The sequence below is a fragment of the Pygocentrus nattereri genome, chromosome 7 (assembly GCF_015220715.1).
Source record: "Pygocentrus nattereri isolate fPygNat1 chromosome 7, fPygNat1.pri, whole genome shotgun sequence".
In the NCBI taxonomy this organism is placed as follows: domain Eukaryota; kingdom Metazoa; phylum Chordata; class Actinopteri; order Characiformes; family Serrasalmidae; genus Pygocentrus; species Pygocentrus nattereri.
In genome coordinates, this window is record NC_051217.1 from 15,148,280 (window position 1) to 15,167,585 (window position 19,306).

Consider the following 19,306-nt stretch of genomic DNA (forward strand, 5'->3'; position numbering starts at 1 on the left):
AAGACACCAACAAACTGTAATAAATAATGTGCATTTTCTACAAACCTCAATACACTTTTACTTTAGATTTGATTAGCTTGAATAATAATAAAAAATAATAATATAGTAATTATAGCATGTGCAAGAATATTGACACTCTACCCCAATTTTGTCAGTAATTTGTAACCCCCTGTCAGATATCATAGGTCGCAAACTACTTCTATTCTGTTGCATTTTTGTAGGATGTTTTTCACACATTGTTCTTTGCAGAACTCCTAGTTCTGCAGTATTCTTGGGCGGTCTTGAAGGCACAGCATGTTTAAGATCTACTCCCAGGTTTTCTTTGATGTTCACATCAGGGAACTGTCAGGGTCAAAAAGCTTCAGCTTGCATTTCTTGAAATAGTTTATGGTGGATTTTGAGGTATGTTTGGAGACATTGTCCAATACACATAGACCAAAAATACTCTAAGCATGTCTTTTTTTCATTTCCCTGTGAAGTTTGCATTTCAGAGATCCAAGATTGTGTTATGACGGTGATGACCTGCACTTCCAAATGTAGGCAAAATACCAAAGTGAATTCACTGTGCTTTTTTCATAGAAACCACAACATTAACACAGAGTGTGGTCCAAACGTGTCAGACCACTATTGAAAATTATTATATTTTTCATTTCTTTCATGTTCATTTTTCATTACAAGTGATATTAGCAGCATCACAATTGGAGTGAGAACAGAATCTTTGAATGTTTACATGAATTTCAGAATTTCTTATTCAGAATTTGGTATCTCCCCTTTTGCTTAGTGACAGCATGCACTCAAGCTGTCGTGGACTCCTTAAGTTTGTGCTCTGATCTGAACATGAACATCAGTGGAAGGAGTAAGGCTAAAAAAAAGGCCTTAAGTACAAAGGCCTTAACATAACTTTTCTTTATTTTCAGATTTGAAAAATTATAAAACTTTTATTTTATTTATTTCCAAGTTTAAATGAAAAAAAAAACAATGTGGTCCTCAGACTTTTAGTCTTGACTGTAGAGCTGCCTTTTCAACCTACAGCAATTCACTCTGAAGTTATAAGGAGAATTTCCGCCCTGGACAGAAGCGCAATACAGGGCAGCCAATCAGATATCAGTCTTAAAGACACAGTAAGATAAACAGCCTGTTTCATTCAAAGAGATAAAGATCAGAAAAGTTGGAAAACAGTCATATGGCTGTTTTAATTCATCAGGAAAAAATCAAATATAAGAACAATACAGGATGCATGCCCTTATAGTACTGACAAAATCCACAATATATTCAAACTAGCATATTGTGGTGAATTGTGACATAGTCTATCATGATACAATGCATTATTGCTGCATTGACCAAACCAATATGCCCACCACATATACTATTACATAATACATAATACTGGTTATAATACTATACCTGTATATAACTAGAATACAACCCTACTGTGCAGTGTTTTTGAAGGGTTCAGTGTGTGAAAATGATTTCTGGTGGAGGTTGAAGGAGACTTGAGAAAAGAACAGAGGGCACACTGTCCCATTTCCTGAGTGCAGGGTCTGCAGAATAGCTCATGGAGACAGATTTGGGCTGGCAGAAGATAAACGATGAGCTAACTCTAAAGGAAGAGCACGCGCAGCTGAATAGCAGACAGGCTTTGCAGATCTGAATTTGGGGGAAGTGACAGACTCGTGTCACACTAAATGATGTCACTGGAAGCTGTTTTACGTCAGCAAATAAACACACCATCCTACAAAGAATAGAACAGAGATATATTAGCCTCTGACACCTAATATAGAGAATAAAAACCATAACAATTAGATCTGGTAAAAAAATAAATACACAGCTGTATGCAAAATTTTTTGCACCCCTGGCCCAATGACATGTATTGATTGTTGTTGAGTGACTATAACTAGACATTCTCTACAGACAGCACATTTCTGTACATGTTAACGCACAGTGTGGGGTAGCCACTCACCTCTGTTATATTTACATATTATGACAGTTGAAACAAGATCTCTGGTCTCCAAAAGGATATCTTTACAGGAGAAAATTATATTGGAAATGAATGTAAAATAGTGTTCCCCAGTACATTGGGTCATTTCTAGTGGTCTGTTCATTATAAAAGTTTAACACATTGTAAAGAAGAGCTGAGGTTTTCAAATCATGTAAACAATAAAAATGACAAAAATGAAGATGATAAAGGTGCAATAACAAAACCAGCCTAAATTATTCTAAGGGATATAGACAAGATTGAAAACAATCATGTAACAAAAATCCATACAAACATTGTAAGTGGAGTGAAAGCAGATATGGGCTCATTAAACCCCAGTATATATAGAAATTATGCACTAAACATTGCAGGAAAATGCCATGTGTAAGGGTATCTGTAGAGGTTATTCTAACTTATTCTTCAACATCATGTCATTTGACCAGCAGCGCTCAAATGTTTATACCAGGTAAATCTATTCAGGAGAATCAGGAAAGATCCAGCTGGAAAACAGGATAATGAATAAAAAGAGTGAACAAGATTGTGCTTTCAAGTGGAAAACAGAGTGAGCTGGAGGGGGGGATTGGTATGCTTGCAAAATGAATGACGGGGAACAGCTGAGAATGCACTGTGTCAGGTGGAGAGTTGGAGCTAAGAGTGTTTATTAGTATATTTACACGCCCGATGGCCCCTGCTCAGCCTGCCACTGACAGACTGCCCGTGTCTGTTTGAATGTTTGAATAACACAGATCAAGTCTATAGTTGTCCAACATTTTTACACAAGTCAGAATTAGCAGGTATTTATGAGACCTGACCCCACTGTCTTGAGCCATTGTCAGCACTGTAATACGGTATTATTAGTCCTCTGATTTGTTGTTTTTCTTCTGTGTCTCTCCTCCGTGCAGGATGACACGATAGTGCTCCAATGTACAGCGACCGTCCTGAAGGAGCAGATAAAACTGTGCCTGTCTTGTGAAGGCTTCGGCAACCGATTGTGCTTCCTTGAAACAACGTCCAATGCCCAGGTACTCCAGCACATTCTCTACAGTCCAGGCCCAGGGTCCACACAAGATTAGCGATATATTCTGTGGTCGTTTTGAATCCAGACAAGAAGTAGTAATTAAACAATTAACCTCAAACTATATGCATATTCGCTTATTAATATAAAAATCTTAATTATACTAATATTATTAAATTCAGGCTTATTATTCAATAACTACATTGAATTATTCAGTAATTACTACAAGGTAGTAAATCAAGAGTAAGGAATGGAAGCTCCTTAGAGTTTAAGGGTTCAAACCCTTATTACAATAGCCATAAAATACAGTTGATCCCTGCTTTGGAGGTTTCACACTGTGCATTTGGTGTTTAATAATGTTGATGGAATATACGAAGGGTTTGATTCAAAAATGCATTATTGCCCACTTTAAGATATATCTTATTATGAGAGGGCTTTACACATGCAAGAAATATCAATGCTCTATTATATTGAATACCAACTTTATTAGAGAAATAAACATGTATTTTTCATTGTATATCACCATTATTATTATTTTCAAAAACTTGTATCCAAATTATTTCAAAAGTATAAACAGAAATTTCGAATAAAACTTTCTGTGGAAATTAGTGTGATTTAAAACAATGGTAGTCATTTTTTTAAGTTTAAATACTTTAAAAACTGTCCACTTTATCTCATCACAGCTGTCTTTGTGAAGAGGTGTGAATAGCTTTGGCAGCATGGGGTTCTCTCCACTCCCCTTTCACCCTACATTGCTCACTAGCAGCTCAATATAGTCACAGCATCTCTCACACAGAGACCCAACAGTGTCTGAGTTAATGCAGTTACAGAGTTGTTCATGTCCATATGTGCAAATCTTTTATTTTATTCCATCACTTTATCATTTTAGATATGATTTTTGTTTGATGGGACTGATTTTTGACAACATGATAAAAATCATGATTGCTTAGACAGTTGTTTAAAAAGTCATTTTTAATACACTGCAGCTTGTGGGACAGAGATTATTGTTTTATTAACGTACTGTTTGATATTTAGCTGAAAAAGGGTCAGCCAAAATAAATTAATAAATAATAAGTTAAATAATAAAGTTAAAACATAGAGTTTTTCTATCTAGACATTTTATGTGTCTCTAGTACTCTGGCAGATTGTGTTGGATTAACTGTAATGGGGAGAGAGGAGGCGGACGCATATGCGGAGATAAACGATGTGTATTAAGGGCAAGCCCAGGGTCATAGTCGAAACGGTCCAGGTTCAAACTGCCAACACGGAGAGAATTCAGGTCAGACATGACAAACCAAAACACAGAACCTCGAACAGGAAGCAAACACTACAAACATCCAAACATGTCAAACAACAGAAAGACCAGCGAAAACTAAGGGCAGACACAAGGCTTATAAAACACAGGGATAACGAGGGACAGGCAGAAAACAGGTGGCGACAATCAGGGGTGGAGTCACGAAACAAGGGGCTGGACTAAGAACCAAAACAAAGCACATGAATGAAAAAGTAAACAAAAAGCACATGGACAGGACTGGGAGGGGCCAATCATGACAATAACTACATTTAACAGTTTAAACCAATATATTTCAAATTCTTAGTTCAGGTCATACACAAATGCTACATTTTACAATCTAATAAAAGAAATACCTACCAATCAGAGCAAGTCCTGTAGTGTTTCTCCGTATTATGCTATGTAGTTGTTGGACATGAATAATAAATAATGAAAGCACATCTTAACAGAGAATCAACACTTTTTACAGTGTTTTTTTCCTGGTTCTGCTCCTGATTGAATTGACTTGCTGATTAGGTGTTTTGAAGTGTTCACATGTCTGTGCTTCTGTCCTTGTCCAGAATGTGCCCCCTGACCTTGCGATCTGCGCTTTTGTGCTGGAGCAGTCGCTCTCAGTGCGAGCCCTGCAGGAGATGCTGGCCAACACCGTGGAGATGACCGAGGTGAGAGCCCGCGACAGGCTTGCGGATGAGACACAGCAGAGTGAAAGATGGAGAGAATTAAGTGAAAGAGAGGAAAATGTAGCTGAAAGTGCTAGACCTTAATTATGAGCAGATCTGTTTCTTGACCAAAGCCTGGTTTTCAAGCAGCGCAGAGCTGAATACTATATTAAGATCATGCTAAAATGAATTGGGCAGAGCGGTTCTTGAACTGCTGTATTTGGATGAACTTTAAGTACTGATGATTTTGAGAAAGCAGGAACAGCTTGCACTCTTAAAAATAAAGGTTTGGTTCAGTTGCAAAGATCTCAGAAAAAAAATGTTTTAATTGGTGAAGAACCTTTACATTATACTAAAGTCCTTCTGTGGTGCAAAAGAGGTTTTTAAAACTTCAGAAAGGTTCTTCACTATTGCACATATCTCATTTAAGTCATTTTGTACAGGACATTGTGTACAGCTCTTTGTGTAGTGATATAAACATGCTTGATCTCTAGACTGCATGATAACTCAAAAATAAAATATACCTAGAGAGAGTAAAAGAGAGCAGAGCTTGTCTCAGAAAAGTAAAAGTTAGCTTTGTAGATTAGCAGCTAACTAATTAACCAGCTAATGCCAGAAATACTATTACAACCCCAAATCCAATGAAGTTGGGACGTTATGTAAAACATAAATAAAAACAGAATACGATGATTTGCAAATCCTTTTCAACCTATTTTCAATTGAATACACTTCAAAGACAAGATATTTAATGTTCAAACGGATAAACTTTCTTGTTTTTTGCAAATATCATCAAATTAAAAAATGAGTGAATATTTGCAAAAAACAATGAAGTTTATCCGTTTGAATATTTAATATCTTGTCTTTGTAGTGTATTCAATTGAATTTGAATTTGACTAGCTACCAGGCTATCAGAGAGTTTGTAGTGAGACGAAATGCCACTCAGTAATCGCTCTCATTCGAGTCATTTGAAGTTCAGTTATCAGCTTGTCAACCGATCAGTACTCAGCAGCAGTAGTGCTAGCATCCTACAACAGAATATATCCCTCTGCATCCCACACAAATGGCTAGAATCATGTTTATATTTTTATTTTTAGCTGTTTAGCTTCCTTCACCCAATTCATTGAGAATTCGCTCATGGGTATCCTCTAGGGTTTTTGGGATCATGACCAGGCTACCTGTGAAGTAGCTCTTGTCCTTAGTATAGCAGGAATGGTAGCTAACTAATATTTGATAACTTCTGAATCTGCCCATCTTTTAGTCTAGTTAGGCCTGTTTTTTTTTTCTTTACATTTAGGCTTTAGTCTTGTTTTTGTTCCTTTTTGAATCTGAAGATCCATTAGTTGTAAGGTTCTTAAAGAAACCAAAAGCTTTGCTCCAAAAAAACGTTGCTTTATTGCTGCTGGCACCTTTGTTTTTAAGAGTGTAGTGAATAAGTTTAATATGGGTGCAGAATGACATTTAGAGTTTTGCTGAGGAAAAAAGACAACAGCTTAGGTAGTGGGTGGAAGGACAGAGAGGTCTGAAATGAAACTGTTTGTGTGTGTGTATATATAGATGTATATGTGTGTTTGAGTGAGCTTGTGTGTAAGAAACTCTAGGTAGTGCTGAAGCCCTCAGGATATTCATTTTGCACTGCATATACCTGTATTTCATATACTCATGTCTGAAGACAAGAACAGCATTTTTCTATGGATGAAATTCAATGATTCTCTCTATTCCCCATTTCTTCCTCTTTTCTTAATGCTATTCATCTTTAGTGTGTGTGTGTGTGTGTGTGTGTGTGTGTGTGTGTGTGTGTGTGTGTGTGTCATGCAGCTGTTTTCATTGAAACCGTTCTCATAATTACAATGTACCATTTGTTGTTTCTATAAATAATGTGCAGGGTGGTGAGAGGTACATTCCTGTCTCTGCTTTTGGGAAACGCTCTAGTGTATCTTAACCTCCTTTGCCTTTTGTCTCTTTCCCCTCGTCCCTTTTTTTCTGCCAACCATAGGCAGTCGATTTGGACCAATGGGTATGTTTCTGCACACGTCTTATGTACTCATCTGTTCATCTGTTGACCCCTATCCAATCTCAGCACCTCTCTTCCACTCCCTCCTGTCTCTTCCTGTTCAGTCTGTCGTATGGGTGAAATGAAATGGTGCTGCAGTTACTGTCCACCTCCCCCAAGCCTTCCCGCCCCCTTGTATTTGATCCCCCTTCCACCTGTTCCACACCTTGTCTACTAATGGCATAGCTGGAACCTTCTTTGGGTGTAAACAAGAGCTAGATCTAGAGTAAAACAGAGAGACAGAGACAGAGAGAGAGAGAGCATCCCGATCTGTAAGATGAATCTAGTGACTCAACTCCTGGCTAAGGCTAATAAGACCCTCAGCCCCCTTTGACCTTAGTCTATCAGCCACCAAGAATCTTTAAGGGCTTCGGTTTGACAAGCCGTTTAAGGTTTTCAAACAAAACTCTGCGTTTCTTTTCCTCATTTGGTGAAGGATGTGCAGAACGTCTGCCGCCTAAAGAAATGCAGGGTCTTCTTTGGACCTGTGCCAGCCACACTGCCATTTCATGCAGCACTGTCACCATTTCACTAACATCATTCTGTCTTCTTTTCTTTCTTTGACATTAAGACTTTTGTCTCATTATTTCATCGCAGTGTTTTTTAAACTATGACTAGTAAACACTACATCACTCTCTCTGGGCCTTCAGCATTCTGATCTTTAAAGGAATAAAGAGATATAAATAAACAGATTTACACAAATTTTCAGCTTTTCCTCTTACCCCAAATATAGACAGCCAGCCAAGGCATGTTTGGTACCCAAAGCTTGCCTCTTTATTTTTGCACTGGAGCTAATTTAGGTAAGAAGTAAAGGAAGCGTGTATCCCACCAAATAGCACTATGTAAACTGCATAAGGGTCATTGACACAAACTGCATTTTTGTGTCCATGGCCATCATTCTCCCAAAAAATAATTGAATATTTAAATGACATATATCAAATTATTCAATAAAACCTCTTTTTTCTGAAACAATTTTCAGTGCATCTAAAATCCATTTTACTTCCTTTTTGCCTCCAAAAGTTTAAAAATGTCAGTTGGTGCAACCATCCAATCATACATGTTGATTAATTGAACTATCGAAATAGGTAGGAAAAATTTAGTCATTTTTGAATAGTTGTTAGTGTTGTTCAGTTTATCATGTCAGGTGGTATTACCAGAAAAACCATGAAAATGTGTAATTATTATAATGATGTTTATTGCTTGAAAATGTTAGTATAGACTCAAATTCAATGACATTAGTTTTAAGGGTGTTAAAGTAGATATCTGTTGAAATTAGAATATTAGTTTGAAAGGTCAGGAGGTACAAGTTAAATGGTGCAACCCATCCAGTACAGTTTTAATAACTGAAATATATTATTATATAGCTGTACACTAACTTTGTGGAAGATATAAAATGCACATATAAATACAAATGTATATGCAAATGTAAAAATGCATTTATCTCCCATAACTGAATTAATTTGCAACAAATTTAAACCCTTTGGCCTATAAATAAAACATGAAACAAAAAAGCTGAACAAATATGTCTGCATGCAGATTAATTTAGTAATAAGATCATAACAAAAATGGTTAATAAAAACTTTTCAATAGTGCAAAAATACTTCAGTGCTGTGTTCTTGTGTCCACCTTTGCAAAAAAGCTTAACAGTGAGGATATTTCTATTTTTTTTCTCTTTTTTTTTCAAATGGCAGCCATTTCTCAGCTTAATGTGTCTTTGGCTAGCATACATCACTGGACATTGGCCATCTTAACATAATGTTAAATAAGCCAGGTGATGCTTTAATATTCAGTTTGAGATAATGTTATTTATCACTTAAATATCAACTTTTTGAAATTGTTATGAATTTAAATCTCTTACTTCTAATAGAGACAGCGCTAAAATGTGAGGACACTGAAAGAGTCTTTGCGTTCACATGCCCATCATGTGAACTCTCAGTCAGCTATAAATCACTATACAACTATTAATCAATGCATATTCAACGTTATTCTTGCCAAAGTAAAGTACTGGTGACTTTCATCTTGCAGTCAGCTCTAAATCAGTGTCGTTTTGTCTGCCGTTTGGAACTGCTGATTCTTATTGATAGTCTAAAATGGTGATTTTAAGCTTCTATTAGTGGTTTATCAGCTTTAGCGCAAAACTAAAGAAGAAACATCACCAAAATGTTGTCTTAGCTGTTCACCTATAGTTAGGGGAAATTTGACTTCTCGCTAATCTATTAACACAGCCTTTTCCATTCCCTTATCTCCTCCTTAATTTCTATGCCTTCAGCTCACTCTGTTCCATACTCTTTTGTTTTGTATGTCCTTCAGGTAGCTGTACAGAGACCCTTTTACTAGTCATTGAGATTAAGGTTTATTAGAGATAGTAATAGCTGGATATTAATTTAATGAGAGAGAGGCAGAGTTCGAGATCATGTCCTGGTTGGCCTCAGCAGGACTTCACCTGGCTTTGCAAACAAGGGGCTTTTTCCTTCGCTGCTGCAGCCATCGGAAGGCCCGAGAATAGCATGGCATGCAGCCCAGCGGAGAGTCCCGGCAGGAGGGACGGGGGAGTGTCAATGAGGATGGAATCTGACACCTGAGGTGCTGAGAGAGTTAGCAACAACCCTTCCCCCCCACCTCATTACTCCAACTGCTAATGTGGACACAAACAGATGGTGGCGTAACACACTGACCCACACCGGTTGGCCACCGCTGTCCAGGTGGATTAACCCCATAGACCTGTGTGTAATCTCTCTCTTACCCAAGCCATGCTACTGACGGTGATGATGGTGACTATGACAATTGTTACAGTGGTAATGGTGGTGATGATAATCCCTAATAACAACAATAATCGTGTTCTCATTTCTAAACCTTTGTGGATGTTGAGTAAAGGTAAGCTGACTGAGGGATGAGACTGGTGACCTTGTGGTAGCTTTTTGTGAACTCTCCCGGTTTGGTGTGAACTTCTGACCTGTTAACTAGTTAGTTAGTTATGTACTCATGTGTGCACTTCTGTGATACTGTGACTCACGTACTTCGAGTGTGACAGGAGGTGGAGAGAGTCATCTTCGGTGCGGTTCTACTTCATTCTCTCTCCCATGATGCTCTGTTTCCCTTTGTTGTGTTCCTTATATTTCTGTGTTTCTGTCTTTATGTAAGAAGGATGAAGACCGCACATGCCTTTTATTTTTTTGGATTTTGAGGGGGTGGCTGGTACCTTAGCAAACACATACATACACTATATGTCCAAAGGTTTGAAGACACCTGCAATCAAGGGTATTAATAGAGTTTGACACCCCTTTGCAGCAGTAACAGCCTCTACCTTTCTGAGAAGGCCTACAACAAAGTGTCAGAAACCAACATGTTATAATTTTTATTATAATGAAAATGAGAAACAGTGATTAAAACTACTTGAAACATTTTTTAAACATTCAATTCAATTTAGTACATCCATTTGAAAGCCTAAATAAAACAACAAATTCAATTTAGGTTTCAGCCAAGATTGGATTTTCATTTCAATCTATCACTATTTTATAGACCTCTGGCCAGCATTTGGCATTGGCCATGATGACCTCAGGCTCATGTCCAGCTGCTCCAGAGCGTCCTGTTCCACTCGCAGTGCTTTACTATGGAGATTATACATTATATATTAGAAAGGAGGTCTTAACATTTTGGACATATAATGTGTGAATAGATGCACATAGGGCCATGCTCGCACACTCCCTCTGGGCAGGTCTGATGAGTGTAAGTTGGTCTAACTCCTGTCTTTCTGTGTTCGGCCTTCCATTTCCAGTCCTCTCAGGGAGGGGGCCATCGGACCCTGCTGTACGGCCATGCTATACTGCTGAGGCACAACCACTCTGGCATGGTGAGCAGCAGATAATGGCATCCTGGGGAGTTTTCTTTTTCTTAAAAATCAAATACATTAGACATTCGATTGAAATACAAGACAATAAAGAATTTACTATAAATGGATGCACTGTCAGTTAAATTTCATGATTTAGATGAATGTAGATCTGCTTCTTTAACTGTCTTATCATTCTGTCTTTTTTTTATTTGTAGTACCTCAGTTGCCTGACCACATCACGGTCACTCACAGACAAGCTGGCCTTTGATGTGGGCTTGCAGGAAGACTCTACAGGTACATGTTCATCTCTCTGTTGGGTCCCTGGATGACACCTGTCCTAAATGTTTCCTGTTTTATGTTTCTGTTAATGTCATTGTTTATTAGTTTGTTTTTGAGTGGATTATATGATTTCATACTAGCAAACTTTTTCCTACTAGCCAAGGTTGACTTTTTTACAGATTCACTTCTGTCATTAACCCCTTACATGGCTTGTATTAAAGTTTTATTACGCACTTCTAGAACCTCCAGAACAGCTAAATCAGTTTGCATTAATGTCGCTGTAGGTACTGAATAATAAGCAATAATAAGTAGGTACTTAATAATAAGTATGGACTAGGGGTGTGGGAAAAAACTCGATTGTTAGATGCATCATGATGCAGACATGAACGATTCTGAATCAAGTCACAAATGTCAAAAATCTGTTTTCTAAATTTTTATTTATACCGCAATATTGACAGAACGCAAAAGGGCAGCACTTGGAAGTGGGTAAGTGCAGCGCCAGGACAGTCTGTGGCAGCACATAACACAAAAACACACATCGATGAGTGAGAATCTGCCTTAAAGCCAGATTAGGTCAGGAGTCACAATCCAAATATTAAGAAGAGCCATTTTATCCTTTCAACAAAAACCAAACCACCTTGGCAGCCACAACATTTAATGCCCAGTTTGTCTCAGTGTGTGCTGATGTCCTAGTATAGGCTAAAAATATGAACGTAAACACAGACTTACTTTGCTCTGCTTTAAGCATCAGCTCAGCTATAGCCGCTTTCCTCCTGTCTTCTCCAGGAAACTTCCTCAGAAGCAGAGCAGCTTATTGTAAAATGTCTCTCATTGTTCAGCAGTTATGAGGCTGAAGTCGCTTCTTGTTTGAATTTTTCCATTCTGCCTTAAATTCTGCCTGTGGCGCTGAATGTAAATGCTGCACCATTTAAGGTGAAATGGGAAGTTTTGAAAAAGAAGCGACTTCAGCTTCACAATGTTTTAGTGTTTGACAGGCTCTCACTGCAGATTTAATGTTCCAGGAAACCAACTGCGCTTATAAATGCGAATAAGTCTCCAAATGTTCATCTTAGCTAAATCTCTCTCTGCCTTTTAATAGCTACTAGCCAGAGACTGTGTTGCTAAGTGACCTGAAGTCTCATTGAGAAACGGGGCTTTTGCACTATGTTGCACACGTTCCACCTCGCAGTTATTTTACTGACATGGTGACCCCTGACTCTCCACAACACGACCAAATCCAGAGTTATAAAATCGCTAAAGAAAACTTGCAGGACGGCTATAACACATGGTGTATGGACATCCATTACCACGGGATCTTATTTCACCATAACGGCGCATTTTATCACAGATAAGTGGCAGCAGCGTCTAAGGTGCTCCAAACAAAAGCAGCGAATGAGAGCCTTCCAGTTCACTTACCACATCACTTCCATTTGTTATTAATATAAGATATTGGAAGTAAATTCATTATAGATCATCACAAATACTTTGCTTTAAAAGTACCAAGTCGTCCCACAGTGCAAAAAAAGAGATCCTGTATAGAAAAAAAGATGCATCAAGATGTATCGATAATCGTTTTATAATCGCATCTTGGCCCTCTGACTCATAATCGAAGCGTGAGGTGCCAAGAGATTCCCACCCCTAGTATGGACTAAACCAGGGATTTTTACAGGTTAACTAAATAAAGAAATAAATAATCAAACACAAGCAATAATTTTGAGTGGTCAAATACATTTCAAGTGTGCATTTAGGATAATGCTTATAGTTTAGAATGTCACTGGTCCTTTGTTCAACTACTGAAGATCTGTGAAATGTCACATTGATGGACTTCTTACACGTTTCTGTAATGCACATGAGGGTTTGATCAGGAGTTCAGTACTATGTAATCAGAAATGTGAGGTGACTTTACTGTGTCTGCAGGTGAGGCATGCTGGTGGACCATCCATCCTGCCTCCAAGCAGAGGTCAGAAGGTGAGAAGGTCAGAGTAGGAGACGACCTCATCCTGGTTAGCGTATCATCTGAGAGATACCTGGTAGGACTCTTTTTCTTCCTGTTCACATTTCCCTGTTCTCTCGTGCTCACCCCTGAATCTCCAAAATAAATTTAAAGGACAAGGCTAAAGCATTCTTAACTTTTAATGCTTTACGTCATGTTATTAAGTTAACATTGAGTCTTGTTACATTGCTCAAGTGATGTAGAAAAATAAAAATGAGTAAAGTAGAGATACACAATTTTGAAATGAGTCAGCAAGCAGAAGGGTGCGTGTTGACATTCCAAGACTGACAGGGTATTTCTGGCTCTTAACCCAATCTGGGCACAGTTAAGCAGCAATATGACAAATTTGCCTTGTGGTATCAATAAAACAAAGCATGATTAGGTAGGACATTCTGTGCTGCAGGTATTTAATCTTTAGTATTTATGTTCTTGCAGCATCTGTCATATGCCAGCGGGGACCTGATGGTGGATGCCTCATTCATGCAGACCCTGTGGAACATGAACCCAGTATGCTCAGGCTGTGAGCTGGCAGAAGGTGAGCATCTGTTCATTCATTTTCTTCAGTTAACTAGAACTAATAAAGTCATCCAACATTGATACTGAAGTTTGTATCTGAAGTTATTTCTTCAGGCAGATCTTTATTGCCTCATGATTCCATGGCCTACTTAAAACTACTTAAGGTTACGTTTGTATTATGGCTATACTTTCTCCTCCATAGGATACTTGACTGGAGGTCATGTTTTGCGTTTGTTCCATGGTCATATGGATGAGTGTCTGGCCATACCACCGCCTGATCAAGGAGAAGATCAGCGCAAGTGAGAGAAAAAACAATAGTTAGCACAAGACAGCACAAGAGCTCTGTAGAATCTTTGCTAACATTTTTCAAACACTGTCTTGTTATCTCTTGCTCTCTCTCGATCTCTTTCTGTGCTCTGGTCTTTGCATCTTTTCCCTTTGCTCTTTCTCTCTCTCCTTGCCTGACCAGGATCGCACAGTACGAGTCTGGAGCCGTGTGTAGTCAAGCCCGTTCTTTGTGGAGACTTGAACCTCTGAGAATCAGGCAAGGAAAGCTTCCCTTCTTTTATTGACTGCACATATGAAAGCGCTTATTAGAAAGTATGGAGGGGTATCAATACTAGTTTAGCAGTTAAAGATATGAGACATATTCAGATGTTTAGTAAGTCACATCTCATATCTAGCAGAGAAATAAAAAGTATAAATAGACCTGTCGGGGTAGTGACATTCCTAACCTAGTCCTTAAATTGTAACTTAGGTCCTTAAATGGGAAGTTGAATCAATTGCAGTATCTCAATGAAAATAAAGATACTAACTGACTAACCAAAGTTAGATTTGGAAAACATATGAGCTTAATTAGCTAGGCAAACTTAACTTGACATGATGAACTCTGCAACAGCAGTTTTTTTTGTCTTTTTTTTAAGTTTTTATTTTCTGGCAGATGCCAGACATTAACTGCAAGACATTAATTGACAGAAGTAACTGTGGTGGTACATGTTACTGACTAACACAAGCAGAAATTTGGCCAGTCATGCCATGACTGTTAGTATTTATAAATGGTGGTCCTGTCGCTTTGTGGCTATTATAAGCCACCAATAATTCAAGAAATGTCAGCATTAGACTGGCTAATAAATTATGCAGAAAGAGCATAACTTACTTAATTTACACTTGCACACTGTCTGGCAGCAGACATGCAGCAACAGCAGATACAGATGGTTTCTTAGTAAATCAATTTGTCATAAGAAAGTGTGTTTTACAGTGATTTTAATGCTCACTGTAAGATGTAAAGGATGCTTAAATGCTCAGAGTGCTTGCTCATTGGTAGTCAGTCAGACACAGTTAAAAAGATTTTGCTTTGTGAGGGGCAGGGTTATGACTAAGCAAAACGTCTGCCCTAATTCTGACTGTACAACGAAAATCTAACATAAGCATCTTCCAGCATTCAGCACAGTACAAAAGTTGGAGACCACATAGAAAATCTGGGATATTTTAATTTAAACATGAAGCTAAACAGTAGTTGTTTACTGAAATTAAGAAAGAATATTTTAAATCCTGCACTATTTGTAGGTCACCATGTTATGGCCAAAAAGGTCAATTTTTTAATGGAATATTACTTCTTCCATTGAAACATGTAGTTCAGACGACTCTCAGGTTCAGACAGATTTGATCTACTTATAAGAGACTTTTGCACAAATATGTAGAGTGCACTGCAGCTCAAGTGAAAGCAAAAGAGGGACATAATAAATACTAAGAAATTGTGAAATTCATATAAACATAGACTTTTGCACCCTCCCCCCTTAAATTTGATGAAGGAAACATGAAAGTGTAAGAATCTATCAATCAAAATGACCAGTAATGTTCTTTATTTCACAGTTAATAATAAATGTTTGCAGGAACATTTAGCTAAAAGCATTACTAGATTACAGAAATAAATTAACAGCCCCTTTAACCTCTGCATACATGAATTTGACAACTCTATTTTCAGTACATTATTGGATACACAAATGCAGTTCTCTTATGTTTGTCTTAATCTTTAATATTGATCTTAATCTCATTGCTGGCATGTTTTATTGCTTGCTCCCCACAGTTGGAGTGGTGGCCACATGAAGTGGGGCCAGGCATTTCGCATTCGCCACATCACCACTGGCCGCTATCTGTGTCTGGATGAAGAGAAGGGCCTGATGGTGCTTGATCCAGAGAAGGCCAACACCAAGCAGTCTGCCTTCTGCTTCCGTGCCTCCAAGGTCTGCATGAGCGCCATATGAGTCCCAGAGAAAATGTTTGATTTAGTTGGAAGTTCCTGAAAGTGGGATTTGGGTTATGGTTCTGAAAACTTTTTATGTGATTTATGTGACACCCAAACCACCTTTTCCCCCACTCCTTTATTCAATTTCAAGGACCATAACTTTTCCAAATATCAAATTCATATTATCCTCTTTTTCTGCTCTCACTGTCTCTCTTCCTCCTTTATTATGAGCAGGAGAAGGTGGAGGTGGCAAAGAAGCGGGATGTGGAAGGTATGGGCGTACCAGAGATTAAGTATGGTGAGTCCATGTGCTTCGTCCAGCACGTCTCCACTGCCCTGTGGGTCACTTACGCTGCCCTCGATGCCAAAGCAGCTCGTCTGGGTACCATGAAAAGAAAGGTACACTACAGACTTAGAGACCCCAGAGTACATGCCTTTGATATAATACAGTAATTGTGACCTGTATTTAGTGTTCTTTCTGAGCAATCCTTAATTTGTCTAACTTAACATAACTCATAAGTATGTGTTGTACTGTTCAGGCTTTTTATTATAAGTTTCATTTGACAGCTCACAGATGTTTAAAGTCACCTGTATGACTATTAAGCCCTCTATGGATAGTTGTCTGCTAGCTGTCTATTATGTTTGGTTCTGTACTTCTTTTTCTCTCTTTCAGGTCATTCTGCATCAGGAGGGCCACATGGACGATGCGCTGTTGCTGTCCCGCTCTCAGACGGAGGAATCTCAGGCAGCACGCATGATCTACAGCACCACAGGCCTTTTTACACAGTTCATCAAGTATGACACAGTGGCAGCTTCCAGCACTATAAGCACTACACTCAGCAGCTACATACAACACACATGATCAGATTGGCTCTTCAGAGCCAACTGTGATTCAGACTGCTAATTCCAGAGAGGAGTAAACAGGGACGGGGGTGGTTAGGAACTGTTTGAATTATATGAAGGGTTTGGAGTGCAATAAAATGTTACGATTTCATCATAATTACAGTAGTCTTTGTGAATAGACAAGCATATGAGCTAAAAATCTACCTTTATTTGTTGCAGCATTTGCTCAAGGAAATGAGCCCTTTTTGCTTTATTCAAAGTGTGTGTGTATGTGTGTGTGGTTATTTAGCTCTAGATGTCTCCAGAATGAGGAAAAATCTGAAAATATGTGATATTATGGGGACATTTGGCTCGTCTCAAAACCTTTTTTGGTAACACTTAACTTCACGTGTACCCTGCTAGATAACACTGACAGAACCAGGTCATGGAAGATGTCGTATGCTGTCATGAGTTGTCCTAACAAATGATGTCCATGATCTTGACTAGGCTAACTAGCAAATAAATAGCATGTGGCATAAGCTTTTATGACAACAAACATTATGACGTCTGTCATGACAATAACCAGCAATGATAACGCAACACTGTTATATTACTGGGCATTATCTGTTATGACAGCACATGACATCTTCCATGACTATTGCATGGTTATGTCAATGTTATGTATCAAGGTTCATTCAAACCGTTAGCCTTTTTTTAAGAATACATAAAACCTTAATATAGAAAAAATAAACAAACCTGCGGAATTCACTGCAAAGACAGGCATGCTAACATGTGTGAGTTCATGTTTGTATCTGCACTGTCCTGCAGGGGGCTGGACTCTCTGAGTGGAAAAAACAGGTCTGTGGGGCCGGTCATTCTGCCCCTGGACGGTGTCGTCCTCTCCCTACAGGATCTCATACACTACTTCCGGCCACCCGAGGAGGAGCTGGAGCACGAGGAGAAGCAAACCAAGCTGCGCTCTCTGCGCAACCGCCAGAACCTCTTCCAAGAAGAGGTGTGTTCTCATACATGTCTGTGTACAAATGTGTGTCACTGTTCGTATTTTAGAGTGCACGTCATTGTGCAACACATCAATTGATTAGTTTCATAGTATTTGCTGAATTATTTACAGCAGACACCAAGTAAAATAAACTGTATCAGCTGTATACTGTAGTGGCTGATATAGTGTAGTACTTGTTAAACTTTACATGCTGAATTGGGTCAAACTCCACTGTAAACAAGGGTAAAACCTGCCCTTAATTCCTATAGTCCATATTCATTTACCATTTGGAGTAATCAATAATACAAGCAAAAATGAGCTAGCTAGCAAACGCTGGCACACCTGTTTTCCATAACAGTTTTCTATAGGTAGTGTTTATTATTACCTCATGTTATGAGTTTTCCGCAGTAGTGGGCAGTACAAGTAAATGTAATTATTTTCTGTAATTAAGTAGTTTTTTCATGTATCTGTACTTAAGTATTTCCATTTGGGGCGACTTTTTACTTTCACTCCACTACATTTCAAAGTCAAATATCTCACTTTTTACTCCACTACATTATGAGAAATGTGTCGTTTCTTTTGGTTTATATGTGCATAAAACATAACATGTCAAAGTGAAAGAAGTGTGAAGCAAGAACACCAATCAGGGCACAGCGGTCACTTTGTTTTGAGATTGTCTTGACCTGTTGGTCATACCGACCCAGTGCAAGCACACGGTTCAACATCAGCACAGCAGCGTAAAACTTTGGGAGCACATACGTCACCTAAATGATGAACTAACCTAACTTTGTGTAAATAGACCATAATGTAGAATTATGTACACATATGCAGTCGTGACTGACTTGTCTTTTTTTCTGAATTTATACAAACACTTTCATTCTATACTAAATTAGTTTCAGCTAGTTTATGTTTATGAACAGAGCACTACAGATCAATACAGTAAAGGAAAACTTATTTGTGAACCTGTGTTGAAAGCAAGTTTTTATGAAACTTGCAACTAAGTTACAAATAAATCTTAAACTGAAACTTTGCTTGCTTGTAAAAAGGCTTTTAGAGCCACTCGGTTCTACCTGATGAAAACTCTTTGCCTTCAGTGTTTTGTGACTCGCAATCACATCATTTTAATAGTGTCAGACTAATTCATGACATTCTACTAAAAGACTGGTTTACCAAGAGAGACGCTGGAGTATTTTCACCTAAAATGAGTTCATGAAGTGAGTCTTGTTACAACAACGATAATAGTACTATTTAGTACTTTTACTTTCAATACTTAAGTACATTTAAAGGCAAATACTTTTGTACTTTTACTCAAGTTGAGGTCTAGAGTAAGGACTTCTACTTTTACTGGAGTACTACTACTACTTTAACTCAAGTACATGATTTGTGTACTTTGTCCACCACTGGTTTTCCGCATATAGAACGCACACCTACATGCTTAATTGGAGTTTTGGAGGTACTTTCCATGCTAACTTACTTTATATCCATGGGCTAACGACAGACTTGACATCTACTGGATAGTGCTGACGAGCAGGCCATCAACCCCTTTGAATCAACAATAAGATGATTTTCAGTGGAAAGTCATTGCTGGTGTGATTTGTTTCTAACGCACTTGTAATCTGACTCTCCTTATTC

At 38.3% G+C, this 19,306-nt stretch overlaps 1 protein-coding gene across 5 annotated transcripts in view; it reads left to right on the top strand.

Moving 5' to 3' along the window:
- LOC108432714 (ryanodine receptor 1-like) overlaps positions 1-19,306 on the top strand; it is a 115,523-nt gene that overhangs the window by 18,176 nt on the left and 78,041 nt on the right. For 4 of the 5 annotated variants that reach the window (XM_017706800.2, XM_037540171.1, XM_037540172.1 and 1 more), the window contains exons 2-14: positions 2,878-2,997; positions 4,842-4,943; positions 6,934-6,954; positions 10,766-10,840; positions 11,035-11,113; positions 13,016-13,128; positions 13,527-13,626; positions 13,810-13,906; positions 14,077-14,151; positions 15,694-15,850; positions 16,087-16,251; positions 16,526-16,647; positions 17,503-17,689. In XM_017706800.2, the coding sequence (XP_017562289.1) occupies positions 2,878-2,997; positions 4,842-4,943; positions 6,934-6,954; positions 10,766-10,840; positions 11,035-11,113; positions 13,016-13,128; positions 13,527-13,626; positions 13,810-13,906; positions 14,077-14,151; positions 15,694-15,850; positions 16,087-16,251; positions 16,526-16,647; positions 17,503-17,689 (1,413 nt within the window). The remainder of the gene's footprint in view (positions 1-2,877; positions 2,998-4,841; positions 4,944-6,933; positions 6,955-10,765; positions 10,841-11,034; positions 11,114-13,015; positions 13,129-13,526; positions 13,627-13,809; positions 13,907-14,076; positions 14,152-15,693; positions 15,851-16,086; positions 16,252-16,525; positions 16,648-17,502; positions 17,690-19,306) is intronic. The other variant, XM_017706885.2, reaches the window with a different exon arrangement.